The sequence below is a fragment of the Sparassis crispa genome (assembly GCF_003851025.1).
Source record: "Sparassis crispa DNA, contig_000006F, whole genome shotgun sequence".
Taxonomy (NCBI): Eukaryota; Fungi; Basidiomycota; class Agaricomycetes; order Polyporales; family Sparassidaceae; genus Sparassis; species Sparassis crispa.
The window spans coordinates 1,858,449-1,873,044 of NW_020939753.1; the positions used below are offsets into that span (position 1 = coordinate 1,858,449).

Sequence of the window (14,596 nt, forward strand, 5' to 3'; positions counted from 1 at the left end):
AGCCTGCGACACGCCGCACGTTCGTATCAGAGAAATATCGCTGATAGTCCCAAGATTATCTCGTTCCGTGAGTCATCGCCATGCCCTCGCCCGGACCTTCGCTTCCGAGGACACATACTCCTGCCTCGCATCTACCACACACGCTCGTACCTGCGGGGGTGGGGAAATACGCCAGTCAGCGGCACCACGCGCGGACGGCCACCCACATACACGAACTTGATCACTCGAGTCAAAATACTAGGCCGGAAATAGTCTCTATGGTCCGTAGCCACCGCACACAGTGCCACACACACACCGTGGCTGCACCGCTCCGACGTCCAACTTGACCATCGGTGCACCGCCCATCACCGGACGCCTCCTACACGGTCCGCCACAGCGTCTCGTTCTGCGGGTGCCGCGGAGAGAAGTGACAACTCGTCCACTCTTCGTCCACGCAGTGCCAGATGAGGTGGTGCTGCCCGACCCAAAACGACACATAGCGCAGCGACGGGCAGTAGATCCGCAGCTCGCTCGCGAGCATCCGCTGGAACACCTCTACCGGCTGCGGTTCCCAGTTGAACACGTCCACCTCTAGGACGTGCAGGGCCGGCAGGCGCATCAGGCACCGGTGCACTTCGCTGCGCTGTGGTTTGCCTTCCAGTCAGTCTACATGCACGTGCGGTAGGGTCAATCACTTACGTCGTCGTATGGAATCGGGAGGATCCCGAGGTGGCGCAATGTGGGTGCAAACACGGACGTCGAGATGAGCTGGAGCGTTTCGAGCATGTAATGTTCCGGCATGAACGCAACGTTGAGACTCCGCAGCGTCTTCATCGACCTGCCGAGATCAGTGACGACCGTACCCAGGAGCACCGCGGTGTCCTCTTCGAGCATGATCTGCAGATGCGTGAGCGGGCACGCCATGAGCTCCGCGACGACAAGCACTGGCCCATTGTACACCTGCAGCGACTGGAGCTTGCCGGGTGTGATAGCGGGAAGCGGACCGTCCTCGAACGAGTCCTCCGTGTGCAGCACGCGGAGCCTATTCTGCGTCTGGAGGAACGCGACCATCTCCGCGTCCCAGGGGAGCTGGAAGCTGGCCTCGCGCAGCTGGAACTTGTACGTGGGCGAGCTGAGCACCCACGTGTTTGCATTCGCCGGGTCGTTGAGCAGCAGGAAATCCAGGTTGACCATCTTCGTAAGCGCGTCCTGCACGGCCTGCCAGAATTGTGGCGGCAGCTGCACCATAGTACGCGGCGGGAGGCGCCGGGTGTCCTGAGAGAACCAGAAGCGCTTCACGTACGCTCCGCGCACGCCACCACGTCCGACTATCGCACGGCACGCGCGATACGCTACGCCCATGTCGCGGAGAAAGATACATTCGTATATCCGCGCCTCGGTAGCGCGTTGTAGCGCTTTAGAAGTCAGGCACAGCGAGAAGAGATCGCGTTGAGACGAGTAGTGGACGATCTGGTTACATAGCTCAGCCGGAAGCGCGGTCATTGTAGCCTTGAGATTGTTCTATAGATAGGCGAGGGTCAGAACGATCTGCGGCGCGAAGTAAGAGTCAACACAACTTTTAGTGCAACGCGACTATCGGTCGAATGGGCCCTTGTTCGTTCGGATTCTCTAACAGCCCACGACGTCAATTCAATAATGCATCACATCTCTGGGCGAATTCCTGAAGACGCTTTGGGTCTTCCAACACCAACGTTACGTCTGCAGACCATTCCTCCAGCAACCATCACAACATGCACCGCGCCCCAAAATAACGAAGAAGCGTTGAAGACTCACATCAGGATTTCTAGAACGTCGTTTATTGCTTCGTATGTTTTCCCTTGATTATCTATAATGCCAAGAATTACCTGCAGGAAGGAGGGAGTCAACGGGCCACCAAGGTTGTGAATATGACGTGACTATCGATCAAACAGACTATTCAGCCTTCTCTGACAGCCAGTACACACGACAAACAAGGGCTCATGTTGTTCCAACACGTCAGGCTGATCGCAACCATGCAAGAATCAAACGTCGTTGCCCTTCTGTGGCGAGGAGCGAGAACGATGGAAACCACGAGGACAATCGCATCTTTGTGGCAAGCCTGACCCCCTGTCGTGCTCGTAGTCCATTGTCTGCTGCGTCAATGTGTGTTTTCCCGGCGAAAAGCGAGAGTGGTCCATACGAGATGGCTCATCTCCTTTGTCGATCATGCAGCTTGGCAAAGCCGTAAATTCTGGACAAAGCGCAGAAGCTCTGCGACAGCTTTCAAACAGAACGGTAGGACCCTGCGCATATGGGTATCTCAAGCACGAATTGCAACGATATCCATTTGGCGCCACACAATTCCACGGCAGGAAATTTTTGGCTCCAAGCACTCACCGAGACGTCCTAGATTATCCCTCTTCCCCAGTATTTTCTCTTCCGAGTATCCGTAACGAAGATTTATGTTCAGAATTTTGAACGCAGAGAGGAGATTGGTGGTAAGTAGTCGCGGTCACGGAGCGAGCAGGTTCGGAGTTGCGCGAGATTGTGGCCGCGCGAAAGAAGCGCCGAGGTTCGCTTGATCTTCATCATCCACCATCCGCTCGCTTTTCCCCTCTCCAATCCACAATTTCTGCTATTTCTGCGCGCGACAATGGGCGAATCTCGCACGGAACTGTTGGCATGGGTGAACGACCTGCTCCAGATCAACTACACCAAGGTCGAGCAGTGCGGAAGCGGCGGCGCGTACTGCCAAATCATGGATTCGGTCTATGGTCAGTAATCCACCGCACTTTCGCTCGTTTCCAGCCCGGATAACCGCGGCAGCGCGACCTGTGCCACGTAGGTGATGTTCCAATGTCCCGCGTGAAGATGAACGCGAAGCACGAGTACGAGTTCATCGCCAACTTCAAGATCCTCCAGAACGTCTTCAGGGCGCACAAGGTCGACAAGGTCCGCCACGCATCCCACTGCATTTTGCGCCGTTTGCTGACCCTGTCCGCCAGCCAATACCCGTAGAGAAGCTCGTGAAGTGCAAAATGCAGTGCGCCCGCCATCTCATCGATCTGCGCACTGACCCCTTCCGCTGACCCACGCGCACAGGGACAACCTCGAGTTCATGCAGTGGTGCAAGCGCTACTGGGACACCAACTACGGCGGCCAGGGCTACGACCCCGTCGCGCGTCGAAAGGGTGCCCCCGCCGACCCGCCCGCGACCATCGCCCCCCTCGCACCGTCCTCGTCGCGCTCCGGCAGCTCCCTCAACGTCGGCGGTGCACGGCCGCGCGGACGCACACCCGTCGGCGGACGTGCGGGTTCGACGCAGCCGAATGAGGTGCAGAATCTGCAGACGCAGCTCAGGGAGATGTCGGGGCATCTGGAGGGCCTGGAGAAGGAGCGGGACTTTTATTTCTCGAAGGTGCGTGCTCACTGGTGTGCGGTGGACGCGTGCTGATGCTTGCGTTGTGTCGTTGTTGGTGTGGTGTTGGTGGTGGTGGGGACGGTCGCGGTGGGATTAGCTGCGCGATATCGAGATTATCGTGGGGCAACAGCTGGAAACGTTGGAGGCTGAAGGGAAAGACGACCCGCTGCTACGGGATGTCCAAAAGATCCTGTACTCGACTGAGGTTCGTACGTCATCCTGATCTTCTCACACGCCGCTCATACTGACTTGTCCGCAGGAGGGCTTTGAGGTGCCCGAACCAGGTACCGTAGACGAAGAAGAAACATTCTAAGCATCCACAATCCACCCGAAGTAATAATGCATCTCTCCTACTCGCTTTGTACCCGGTATTATCATCCCATTTAGTCAGTCGTTTCTCGTCTCGTCGTTGTCTATCCATACTCTAGTATGATATACCGATCTTTTTGATGCTGCCGCGATTCGTGCAAGTTTCGCACTTCCAGATGTTCAGATGCCTGCGCGCACGCGAGATGACTCGCCGGTGAGTGGCGTCGACGAGGCGCCAGATAGCCGATCGTGCCAGTGCATGATCGGTGCGCGATCGTGTCTAGCAGGCTCGCGGTTCGCTTTCCCCCCATTACGCTTCGTGTCTCTGCTCGCAGTCTCGCTTCAGATCCATTCAGAGCGGTAAGTACATACCAGGCTGCAAAAGTGGCTACGACACGTGCCGGCGGAACCCCTCCTACACTACTAGGTACGTCGGGATCTCTCCGCTACTTCGTCCTTCTCATGCGCCCACAGCGCTAGTGTTGTCCTCCGTGCCCCACATCGGTGAGTGGTCTATACGATCGTTCCGTTCGGGCTCGTCCTGCCCTATTGATCATCCCTCCATAGATATTTGCAGGATCTCGGCGAAGAAGACGAGTTCAGGGACACTCGTGGCATACACTGATTGTCGCCGCCCGCGCTCGATAAGTAGCGAGCAGGAGATCAGGCTCCGGGCGCGAACGAACATCTGCTAGCACGTTTGGGGCCTCACATTCCAGACTCCCCGGGCGTTATTCCATTCTTCGTCCTCAAGCACATCGTGCGCCCAAGAAGATTCAGAAGCACAGAAGGCGGAGGGCCAAGCTATCTTTATTTCTGGGCCATCATCGCAGCTGCATCTGCGGGTCTTTTGAGATCCGGTCGCTCGCTGCAGAGCACAGAGCAGGATGCGGTGCGGCGCTACGCCCTGCTGGGCGGTGGGTTGACGAGTCCGTGGTCGTTCCTCACCCCAACTACTAAGGGCAGCGAGTCCTGACCTGGCTGCGCCGCTCCTGCGTCGAGAAGGAATCGCGCGTCCGTGACGATGAGCTCGTCGAACTCCGCACCCTCCGGCCCGAGCTTCGTGTTCATCGACGACCAGAGCGGCGCGATCCAGTACGCGGGGGACTGGGCGCCGAGCGACTACCCGAGCGCGGTGGCGAACAACGGGACGGTCACGCTCGGGCTCGCCGCGAACGCGTCCGCGACGTACGCTTTCACCGTCCGTGCGTCCCTCCTCTCTCCTCGTCTGTCTGCTCACTTCCGACTCGCTTTGACCAGCCGACGGCGAAGCGATGATAATCGCCGTATTCGGTGTCGTCCTCCCCGCCAACGCGTCGGGCACGCTCCCCATCTCGTCGTACACCCTCGACAGCGCCTCGGCAGTGCAATACACCCCGCCTCTCGGCGCAGCGCACGCCAAGCAGGTGGGGTTCTACGAGTCGCCGCCGCTCCCGCCCGGACCACACGAGCTCGTGATCGAGGTGGAGAAGGTGCCCGATCCGGATGCGTACCCGTACATGCTGGACGAGTTGGTCGTGATGGAGGGGGCGATCTCCGGCCCGCCGGGGGCGCACGGGGTGAGTGCGGGCGCGATTGTGGGCGCTGTGATCGGGAGCGTCGCGCTCTTGGTGAACGTCCTCGGTCTGCTGGGCATGTTTTTCTACTTTAGGCGGAGGGCGCGCCGGCGCGACGGGGCGCGGAGGAGGGACGAGATGGGCGAGCATGACGAGGGTGTGTGGCCCCTTTTTGCTTTTTTTTTTTTACCGATGACGTGCGGCGCTGACGACGATGCGCGCGTGTTTTCTTTTTTTTTCTTTTTCGCAGAGAAGCCATTCGTCCCCACCCCGTATACCATCGGGGAGGACTCGCCCGAGCGCGAGCCCATCCCGCCGAACAGCAGCGGAAAGCGCGCGATCGAGAGCCCCGCGCCCGCGCCCCGGAGCCCCGAGGTGCGGATGTGGGAGACACCTGTCGCTTCAGATCCTGAAGTTAGAGACGGCGCGGCTACGCACATTGTGCCCCACGACATGGCCCGATCAACTGGGGTCGTGCAGCCCAGTGGGGATTGCGTTCTGGAAGTGGGACCCCGGGAGAGAGACGGGCGTGCTGCGGCACCTGTTGTGTCTGGCGGTGGGGAGCGTCGGCTGTCGATGTCGGAGAGGAGGCAGGGCTCCTCGGCGCCGGCGGAGGCTCCCCCGGTGTATTCGCCGCGATGAACGTTTTTTGCCTTGCAGACTTTACGCGACACGTTTTGCACGCATTTGGTCTCGGTCGGACACGTAGTTGTCGAGACGCAGCGGTGTTATTATTATCATTTTGCTGTTCACAATACGCGAGGCCTGCGTCATTTTGTGCGACAAGAAGACGGCGCACGAATATTCTGCCAGCTTTTTGCTGTAATCCACGTTTTTTGCGACGTCGTCAGGACCTAGACCGCAGCAGATGTACCATGTGGCGCTGGTGTTATCAGGAAGGTAAAGTTTGATGTAAGAGCATTGTGCCGCTGCCAGAGGCCAGATCCGAGTTGGCTTCGAGTCTGGCGTGCGTTCGCTACTGCGAGAAGAAGGCCGAATACATCGGGAGTTTGTAATGCACGTTTACCAAGAGGTTTAAAAGTACATAAAATGTCGAGAGAGGACATTTTGCATTATTTTGTATGTCGGGAAAGGATGACTGAACCGACATGTTTGAAGACCTATGAGCGGGAGGAGGGTGGCGCGACGCGACGCGAGGCTACTTGCCGACGGACGCGTGCTGGGCGCGGGTCACGTGGGGTCGCGAGTCGCCTCGGCGTCCGGTCAAGGCCGCGTTTTCTGCTTCCAACGGTGATGGACCCATAAATCGATAAGGTATAGGCCCCTCTCAAGTTGCTCTTGCACTCTCACGAACAGCGCTCCCTCTCCGACCACCAACTAGCCCTCGCCCTCGCAGCAAAAAAAAGGGCATCATGACCACCGCATCTCCCGTGCCCATGCGCAAGCAGGTGGAGGACTACATCTCCAAGCTGCAGGTCGACATCGTCGAGGCGTTCGAGAAGCTCGACCCGAGCGCGCCCCCGTTCAAGCGCGACTCCTGGGTGCGCGCGCAGGGCGGGCGCGGCCTCTCCTGCGTCTTCGCCGTGGACCCCGCCGAGTACACCCCCGAGGCCGCCGCGCACTTCGCGCTCGAGAAGGCCGGGGTGAACATCTCGGTCGTGCACGGCCTCCTGCCCCCCGCCGCGATCAAGCAGATGCGCGCCGACCACGGGAACATCCCGGACACGGGCGAGAGCCTGCCCTTCTTCGCCGCGGGCATCTCCCTCGTCGTCCACCCGCGCAACCCGCACGCGCCCACCACCCACGCCAACTACCGCTACTTCGAGCTCGCCGCGCCGCACGCCGAGGGCGCCGCGGCCCCGAAGGTGCTCGCGTGGTGGTTCGGCGGCGGCGCGGACCTCACGCCGTTCTACCTCTACGCGCCCGACGCGCAGCACTTCCACGCGACGCACAAGGCCGCGTGCGCCCCGCACGGCGCCGCCGTCTACCCCGCGTTCAAAAAGTGGTGCGACGAGTACTTCTACATCCCGCACCGCCAGGAGACGCGCGGCGTCGGCGGGGTCTTCCTCGACGACCTCAGCGGCGAGCCGCACAAGCGCTTCCCCGGGCCCGCGGACGCGCAGCGCCCGCGCACGCAGGACGCCATCTTCGCGCTCGTGCGCGCGCTCGGCGACGCGTTCGTCCCCGCGTACCTCCCCGTGCTCGCGCGCCGGTGCGCGACCCCGAGCGACGCGCGCGCGCGCCGGTGGCAGCTGCTGCGCCGCGGGCGCTATGTCGAGTTCAACCTCGTGTACGACCGCGGGACCAAGTTCGGGCTCGCGACGCCCGGCGCGCGCATCGAGAGCATCCTCATGAGCCTGCCGGAGACCGCGCGGTGGGAGTACCAGACGGACATGGGCGCCGAGGGCACGGAGGAGGCCGAGCTCGTCGAGGTGCTGAAGAACCCGAGAGAGTGGGCGTGATGCGGTGCGAGGGCGGTTACGGAAGATCGCAAAATTGGTGTACTTTTAGACCACGGATGTGTTATTATTGCCACTGACCTCTCTCCTCCATGACGGGCTCGAGCCCCACTTGGCTGCTGCACCCTTTCCACAGGGGCTCTCCGTAATGATGGGATCGAGCAAATTGGGGCTGCTGCGACCGTTGGGCAGCAGGTCAAGAAGCGGTAGGTCGCAGTTGGTCACAGTAACCTGGAGAATACGACGATGCTAGCCGTGTCCCATCCCGGCCAGTCGCCAGCTAATAGCATTCTGATGCAAGCTGGGAGAAGCATATATATGCAGCAAAACACGTAAAAATCGGTACAAATATCTCGCTGTCCCACACCGGGTCCGCACAAAGAAAAAAAACTCCCGCTCTAATGTCCCTTGCACCGCGCGCTCTCGTAATTCTTCACGAACCAGTCGACGCTCTCGTGCAACGCTGTGTGAAAGTATCATCAATCAGCTTAAATGAATAAATAAGCAGCGGGGCGCGCACCTTGTTCGAACGGCGTGAACTGGAAGTCGCCGCCGACGAGGGCGAGCAGCTTCTTGTTCGACGCGGGCTTGCGGAACTGGCCGTCCGCGAGCGTCGCGTCGAACCTGTACTCCCCCCTGAAATCGAGCGCCTTCACGATCACGTCCGCGACCTCCCTGATGCTGATCTCCTCGTCTTCCCCCACTGCGCGCGCGCGCGCGCATCAGCCCCGCAAAGCGAATGAGTGCATGCGAAAGGAGGGGCGCACCGGAGAGGATGAGCGGGTCGACGTCGTCGTACTCGCGCAGCTGCCAGATGAAGAGCTTCGCGAGGTCGCGCGAGTAGATGAACTGCCGCAGGGGCCGCCCCGTGCCCGCCCCGACGAACGGCGTGCCGTGCTCTGCGCCACGTACGGTCAGCCGCGCACGAACAGCGATAGGAGAACGAAAAGCGCGTACTCTTCGCGAGGTAGCACTTGTGGATGAGCCCGGGGATGACGTGTGCGCACTCGAGGTCGCTGGCGCGCGGAGCCGCGTGAGCGCGCGGGAACGTGGAAACAGGGAGGCGTGGGGCGGACGACTCACTAGTTGTCGTCCGGGCCAAAGATGTTCGTCGGGATCGCGGAGGTGAAGTTGCACCCGTACTGGTCCTTGTACGCGCTGCGCAACGCGCGCGTCAACAGTCTGTTCCAGAGCCCGAGGGGGGGGGGACGCTCACTGGTTGAGGACGTCTACGAGGCGCTTCGCCTGGGCGTAGCCAAAGTTGCTCTCGTGCGGGAGCCCGAGGTGGATCTTCGTCTCGTCGAGCGGGTACGACACCTTGTCCGGGAAGACGCAGGTCGAGAGACAGGAGATGACCTTTGTGACGCCGTGCTGGTACGCGGTGTGCAGGACGTTGTCGTTGATGAGGACGTTGTCCCGGAGGAAGGTGAGCTGCGTGCGTGTGAGCCGATATCAATGCGCGAGAGGAGGGGAGCACGACCGACCTGCAACTTCATGTTGATGAAGACGCCGCCGACTGCGGGGGAGAGATCGATCCGCGTTAATTCGCGATGCGAGAGCGGAGGGCACGTACCGATGGCAGCGAGATGGATGACGTGGGTGGGCTTGTACTTGTCGAAGAGCTTCCTGGTCTGCTCCGGGTCCCTGCGCTCGATGTTCGCGAGGACGACAGAGATCAGAGTGGATGACCCCTCACCTCAAGTCAGCCTCGGCATGGGTGGCAAAGATCCACTTCTCGCCGGGCTTCTTGCCAAAGCGCGACCCCTCGGGCTCCTCCTCGATAACATGCTTGATGGCTGAGCCCACGAGGCCGGTGCCTCCGGTGACGAGGATGACAGACATTATGGTGAGGAAAGTGCAGGAATGGAGTAGGAGAGCTCTCCTCGTACCCGCCCGGGGGCCAAGCCATTTTGTAGCTCGCAGAGGGACAGGGGTAGTCGCAGACGGCAGGGGCGGTCGAAATGACCACGCCGAGGAAGTCCAGATTGGGAATGGCTATCCGCACCGTCTGAATGACGACCGGTCTTTGAGGAGACAGCGGCACGCCTGCCTTCCATGTCCTAGGACTGCGTGCGACGACCAGGTTAGACTCTCAGCATCCCCATTTGAAAGTCCGCCGCCCAAAGAGGGTCGGTCATCGTCCTCTGCACGCGTCATGTCCGCTATCCCGATTCTGACAGTCCTAGTGCTGCACGAAGCCAGTACTCTGTGCGCGAATCGCCAGTTCGATCGATGCCGCTGTGTGGCGGATCTCTACCTGCATCCGTCTGAGACAGATTGACCGTTGAATAGTGGACGGAGTCTCCCCGCGTCGTCGCAATGTCAGCTTGGGGGACAGACTGACGGTGTGTGTGCGATCGACAGGTACATTCTCCCCTGGTCTCCGAGAGGGGCCAGAACGCCGGCCCCTCAAACTCAAGTACTAAGTACTACTCGGAAACGCCTAAAACGTCGGTCGACGGGGCGAGCTTGGAGGACAATCAAGCATTGCCGCAGGCTCCAGACAACACGACATCTTCCTCGGCGGCGGAATCTTGCGCCTCCAGGATACTTGGCTGCACTCTTTCTTACCATATATAGGCCCCCGCGGCGGTTTGGTTCCGCACCCCTGTGTGTCGGGCAATAACGCTGGGCGGTACAAGAAGTGGCACACTCCTCTCGCTGCCCCCGCCCACATGAGGGACTCATCCGCCACCATGCCCTCGCACTACACCCAGCGGCGCGCCGCCCCCTTCCTCGTCGCCTTCATCTTTCTCTGCGCCGGCTCCTGGGTCCTCCTCCACCGCATGACCCAGCACCCCTCCACGCCCGGCAGCCTCCTCGCCGCGTGGCTCCCCGACTACCAATGCACCCGCCGCCCCCAGTCCAGCACAGGCCCGCAGGCGCCGCTCGACGACCAGCAGGTCGCGCGCATGCCCGTGCGGCACACCCGCATCGCCGTCGCCTCGGGGTACCAGCACCACTTCGAGGTGTACCTCACACTCGTGTCGACGCTCGAGCGCGTGTTCGGCAAGCTCGGCGCGCGCGGCGCGGGCGCGAGCGTGAGCGTGTACTCCCCGCCGTACGGGTACCGCTTCCAGGAGGTCGCGGACGAGATCGGGCTGCACCACGGCGCGCACTACCCCATCGAGCGCCTCGTGCCGGATCTCTCGGACGTCACGGGCGACGGCGCGATCGACATGGTCGTCTTCGGGACGTGCGAGCTCGAGTGAGTTTCTCCCCCCCTTTCCCTCCATACCCGGAATTTTGGGGTTGCTCGCTGATTTGTTGGCAGCATCAACTGGTTCTCGGAGGCGCTGCTGGCGGCGTGGGACGCGCGGGACGAGGCGCACAAGTTCCAGCTGGTGTGCTTCGCGCACAGCGTCAGGGACGACACGCAGTGGCAGGGGCACATCACCGAGTGGGCGCGCCGCGGCGCGTTCCGCGTGCTCACCCTCGGCGACCAGTGCGTCTCTCTCTCCCGCGCCGGTCGATTCGCCTCTTCTTACGTTTGCGCGCGCAGGGTGACGGAGGGCTACCGCCGGCTCTTCGCGGGCCTCGCGGACGATCCGGACCCGCGCATTTACACCGCGGGGTACGAGTACGTCGCCGTCGACACGCACGTGCCCGTGCTCGACCTCCCGCACCTCCCCCCGCCGCCGGCGAACCGCACGCTCGCCAGGGCCGTCATCCAGGGCACGTTCGAGGCGTACCGCCGCGACTACGACACCATCTTCCGCGAGCTCATCGCGGACCTCACAGGTGCGTGCGCTCTGTGTGTCCCGCTATGTCGGGCGAACGGGGCGCTGACCGTTGGCGCGCCGTCCAGTGGACCCCGGCGTGTGGGGCTACCTCCCGCTCGACGGGCGCGCGGCGTTCGCGCCGGACCCGCACGCGCCCCGCGCGCGGTTCGAGCTGCTCCTCGTCGGCTCGGGGGAGATCGAGGTCCCGGGCGAGCTCGCGGGCGTGGTCAGCGTGCACCGCGACCTCGACTACCCCGAGTTCTACGCGCTCATCGCGGGCGCGGACGTCCTCCTCCCCGCGTTCTCGCAGTTCGGCTGTAAGTGCTGTACACCGTGGCTCCGCGCGCGTCGCTGACCGGGATATCTCGCTGTGCGTTTAGACTACGATAACCAGGCGAGCTTCACGACCTCGACGGCGGTGCAGCTGAACGTCAGTCAATCCCCCGCGCCCCGAGATCTGAGTTAACTCCCGCTGATGATGATGACCCGGTTGTTGGGCTTCGCGCAGATCCCGATGCTGGTCACGAACCGCACGCGGCGCGCGTACGGCTACCTCGACGATCCGCGCGCGGTGATCACGCGCCCCGCGGCGATGCACGACGTCGCGGCGCTGCGGGCGCTGCGCACCGGGGACGCGGCGCCGTTCGACGACGACGGGGGGCCCGCGCGGGTGCGCGCGGCGGTGCGGGAGATGCTCGCGGCGGGGTGGGTGCGCCCGCGCGCGGGCTTCGAGGCGTACAAGCGCGAGGTGTGGAGGCGGAACGAGCGGGTGTCGGAGCGGCTTGTGCGGGATCTGTGAGTGGGTTGGAAACGTGGCTGGACTTTGGGGCTTTGGCGGTGTGTCTTATCTGTACTTGGGTTCGGTTTTTCTTCTTTTTTTTGGGGGGGGGGGGGGGGTTGGACGTTCGTGGACGCGCCCGTTTGGTGTATTGATATTCCTCCTCTGATACACGCCCAACCCTGTTTGGGCTGATCAACCCACCTGGAGCGCCAGCACGATCTGGGCTGATGGAAAGCCTGGCCGGCGGCTTATCCCGCACCTGAGGATGGCCTGATTGGCATTCAGCTTATGGGGACATCCTGTCGCCTCTTACGAAAAGCGACGCGAGCCAGGTCTCCGTCACCTCTCGGAATCGGGAGGTGATCTATGGATCATCGGGGTATGCTCCTCACTTTAGATAGAAAAATTATGTTGTGCACTTGTTTCAAATAAGTAGACATTGGCAGCTATGGTCTCAAAAAAAGCTGAGCTGATTTATTTGACGGGCCCAAGGGAAGGTTTGACTTCAGGCTTCCTTTGACTGCGTCCACAGCCGACCATGCCGTGCTCGCCTGGAGCGAGAACCGAGCGGAGTTGGAAAGTCATAAATATATCTTCTCGAAGGCGCCAGCTCACGTTCTGACCACCTCTTCCTTTGAGCCCACAACCTCTCGAACTCAAGTGTGTCGACTTCTCACCCTAAGACAGTGGCGATGGAGTTAGTAAGTACATCATTCATTTGCTCGATGCTTTGATGAACACAAAGGTGGCAGTGGCGGAGGCAGTGGAGATCGTGCTGCTGGAGGTGATGTGGGAGTTTTCAGCTTTGGGGCCAGCACTGCGGTCCTCTTTCAGGTCACAGCGGCACCACACTGACTTGGCCTTCGACAAACAGAAATTTTCAGCGCGCGGTTTGCACTCTGCACAAGGTTGTGAAAGGTATGCCCCGCCGTCACAGCCGGCATGAGTGGTTACTTACGCCCCACTGTCCTGGCAGGATTCTTGTTGACATTTGCACGACGTGCATGGATGGTTACCAGAGTATTTTATTGTTACATAGTTAGACATGTATTGTGTAGTCGAGGCAACAAATATATTTTGGTGCAAATTATTTTTCTGAAATCCCCGTCGGGCTCAAGCCGGGCAAATTCGGCAAGCACAAAACCAGTCAACCCGAACAGACGGCCCGCTTGGCACCTAACAGTTGTTCGGCTGCACAAAATTCAAGATCCGTAAGCTGGCTGGCGTGGCGCTGAACGGTCAGCTCAGCTAGACCCCTTCGATCATCTGCCCATCAGAGGTGGGTCTCGAGAGGGTCCCGGGATATGCATATTCACTCTCTGGCTAAGGTCATCCGAACATTTCCGGAGCATCCTCCGGCACCACTCATCATCTTATCGGTTTTAGCTGATTAACAGCCCTCCAAGGGATGGCCGTGTAGTTACAGCAATTTGCTAATCGTTAGGCGGGTGCCAAAAAATATCATGCATGGTCGGACATCGAAATTAATATTCAGAAGAACCGATAATGTTTGGCTTTCTTTGGCTCTGGTGGCTGGGTGCTTTTCTCTTACGGCGCCTCACCTGGACCATAGTGCCGGGTGAAAGGACCCCTGACTATAGGTGGAGAGGCCTGATGACTTATCCGGACGAAATTTGGGATTTTTGAGGCCTTAGGCCTGATCTCATCCGGATGTCGGAGGGCCCTGAAGGCCTCCGGAGGTGATCTCATGTCCGGCAGTTCCTGTCAGTTTCGGCGAAGGCCTGATCCTCAGCCGGCCATCCACGCCCCAGAAGCCGACAAGCACCGACCTCGAGCCGGTGGCGGAGCCGCCGCCTCTCAGAAGCACCCATACCTGCCTTATATAGGCGGTCGGCTGCCGAAAAGCGTGATGCGGTACCCCGGACAGGAGCCCAAAAATTGGACGAAGGTCTGATCTCATCCGGAAGTATGGGCCAAAAAATCACAAAATTTCTCCGGATGTTTGGGGCTGATTTTCGGAATTTTGGATCAGGCCTCTCCACCTATTGTCAGGGGTCCTCGGGTGAAGTGCGCTTGCCGCTCAAGCGCCTGGACGGGGCCGATGCCGATGCTGATCCCAGGTTTCACCCTTAGCCGACTGTGTGATCATTTTCAGCAGCCGCCTATCGATTAGCAAACGGCTGGAAGACTTGGGTTGCCGCATGTCCTATCGCGAGCGCCAGACATCCGCGCCCATTTATTCAGTGCAGTTTGCAGCCGTTTGCTAATAGATAGGCAGTTGTACCTCGCGCGTCCTGGTTCGATTCTCTCAGATTAAATCCCTCGCTTCCCAACAGCTGGGCTACGAGCTGCATTTTCAAACACAGTAGATACAAAAAATATACCTTCAAGCACTCTGTCTAACAGGTGAGAATGGGACTGAAAGAACATCAGGCAGTGGAGGTCCACAGTCTCAGAAAGGCGGGGCC

The 14,596-nt window shown here is 60.4% G+C and overlaps 6 protein-coding genes across 6 annotated transcripts; 4 read left to right on the forward strand and 2 right to left on the reverse strand.

The window, feature by feature from the left end:
• Positions 1-358: 358 nt before the first annotated feature.
• SCP_0706460 (hypothetical protein) lies at positions 359-1,482 on the reverse strand (the record flags this gene model as incomplete). Its single annotated transcript, XM_027760571.1, has 2 exons — positions 359-622; positions 679-1,482. The coding sequence occupies 2 exons, from the start codon at positions 1,480-1,482 to the stop codon at positions 359-361; spliced, it is 1,068 nt and encodes a 355-aa protein (XP_027616372.1).
• A 1,234-nt stretch (positions 1,483-2,716) lies between these two features.
• Positions 2,717-3,692, forward strand: SCP_0706470 (Microtubule integrity protein; the record flags this gene model as incomplete). The annotated part of the gene is made up of 6 exons (XM_027760572.1): positions 2,717-2,732; positions 2,804-2,910; positions 2,964-3,001; positions 3,061-3,376; positions 3,477-3,584; positions 3,639-3,692. The coding sequence occupies 6 exons, from the start codon at positions 2,717-2,719 to the stop codon at positions 3,690-3,692; spliced, it is 639 nt and encodes a 212-aa protein (XP_027616373.1).
• Positions 3,693-4,712: 1,020 nt separating this feature from the next.
• On the forward strand, positions 4,713-5,886 carry SCP_0706480 (predicted protein; the record flags this gene model as incomplete). Its single annotated transcript, XM_027760573.1, has 3 exons — positions 4,713-4,893; positions 4,949-5,401; positions 5,495-5,886. 3 exons carry the CDS (start codon positions 4,713-4,715, stop codon positions 5,884-5,886), a joined length of 1,026 nt encoding a protein of 341 aa, XP_027616374.1.
• A 731-nt stretch (positions 5,887-6,617) lies between these two features.
• SCP_0706490 (Oxygen-dependent coproporphyrinogen-III oxidase) lies at positions 6,618-7,667 on the forward strand (the record flags this gene model as incomplete). The annotated part of the gene is made up of 1 exon (XM_027760574.1): positions 6,618-7,667. The coding sequence occupies one exon, from the start codon at positions 6,618-6,620 to the stop codon at positions 7,665-7,667; it is 1,050 nt and encodes a 349-aa protein (XP_027616375.1).
• Positions 7,668-8,062: 395 nt separating this feature from the next.
• Positions 8,063-9,506, reverse strand: SCP_0706500 (NAD(P)-binding protein; the record flags this gene model as incomplete). The annotated part of the gene is made up of 9 exons (XM_027760575.1): positions 8,063-8,127; positions 8,185-8,367; positions 8,432-8,563; positions 8,622-8,680; positions 8,748-8,822; positions 8,881-9,095; positions 9,149-9,180; positions 9,238-9,308; positions 9,361-9,506. 9 exons carry the CDS (start codon positions 9,504-9,506, stop codon positions 8,063-8,065), a joined length of 978 nt encoding a protein of 325 aa, XP_027616376.1.
• An 854-nt stretch (positions 9,507-10,360) lies between these two features.
• Positions 10,361-12,185, forward strand: SCP_0706510 (hypothetical protein; the record flags this gene model as incomplete). The annotated part of the gene is made up of 6 exons (XM_027760576.1): positions 10,361-10,872; positions 10,939-11,109; positions 11,167-11,405; positions 11,473-11,703; positions 11,767-11,816; positions 11,895-12,185. 6 exons carry the CDS (start codon positions 10,361-10,363, stop codon positions 12,183-12,185), a joined length of 1,494 nt encoding a protein of 497 aa, XP_027616377.1.
• Positions 12,186-14,596: the final 2,411 nt, after the last annotated feature.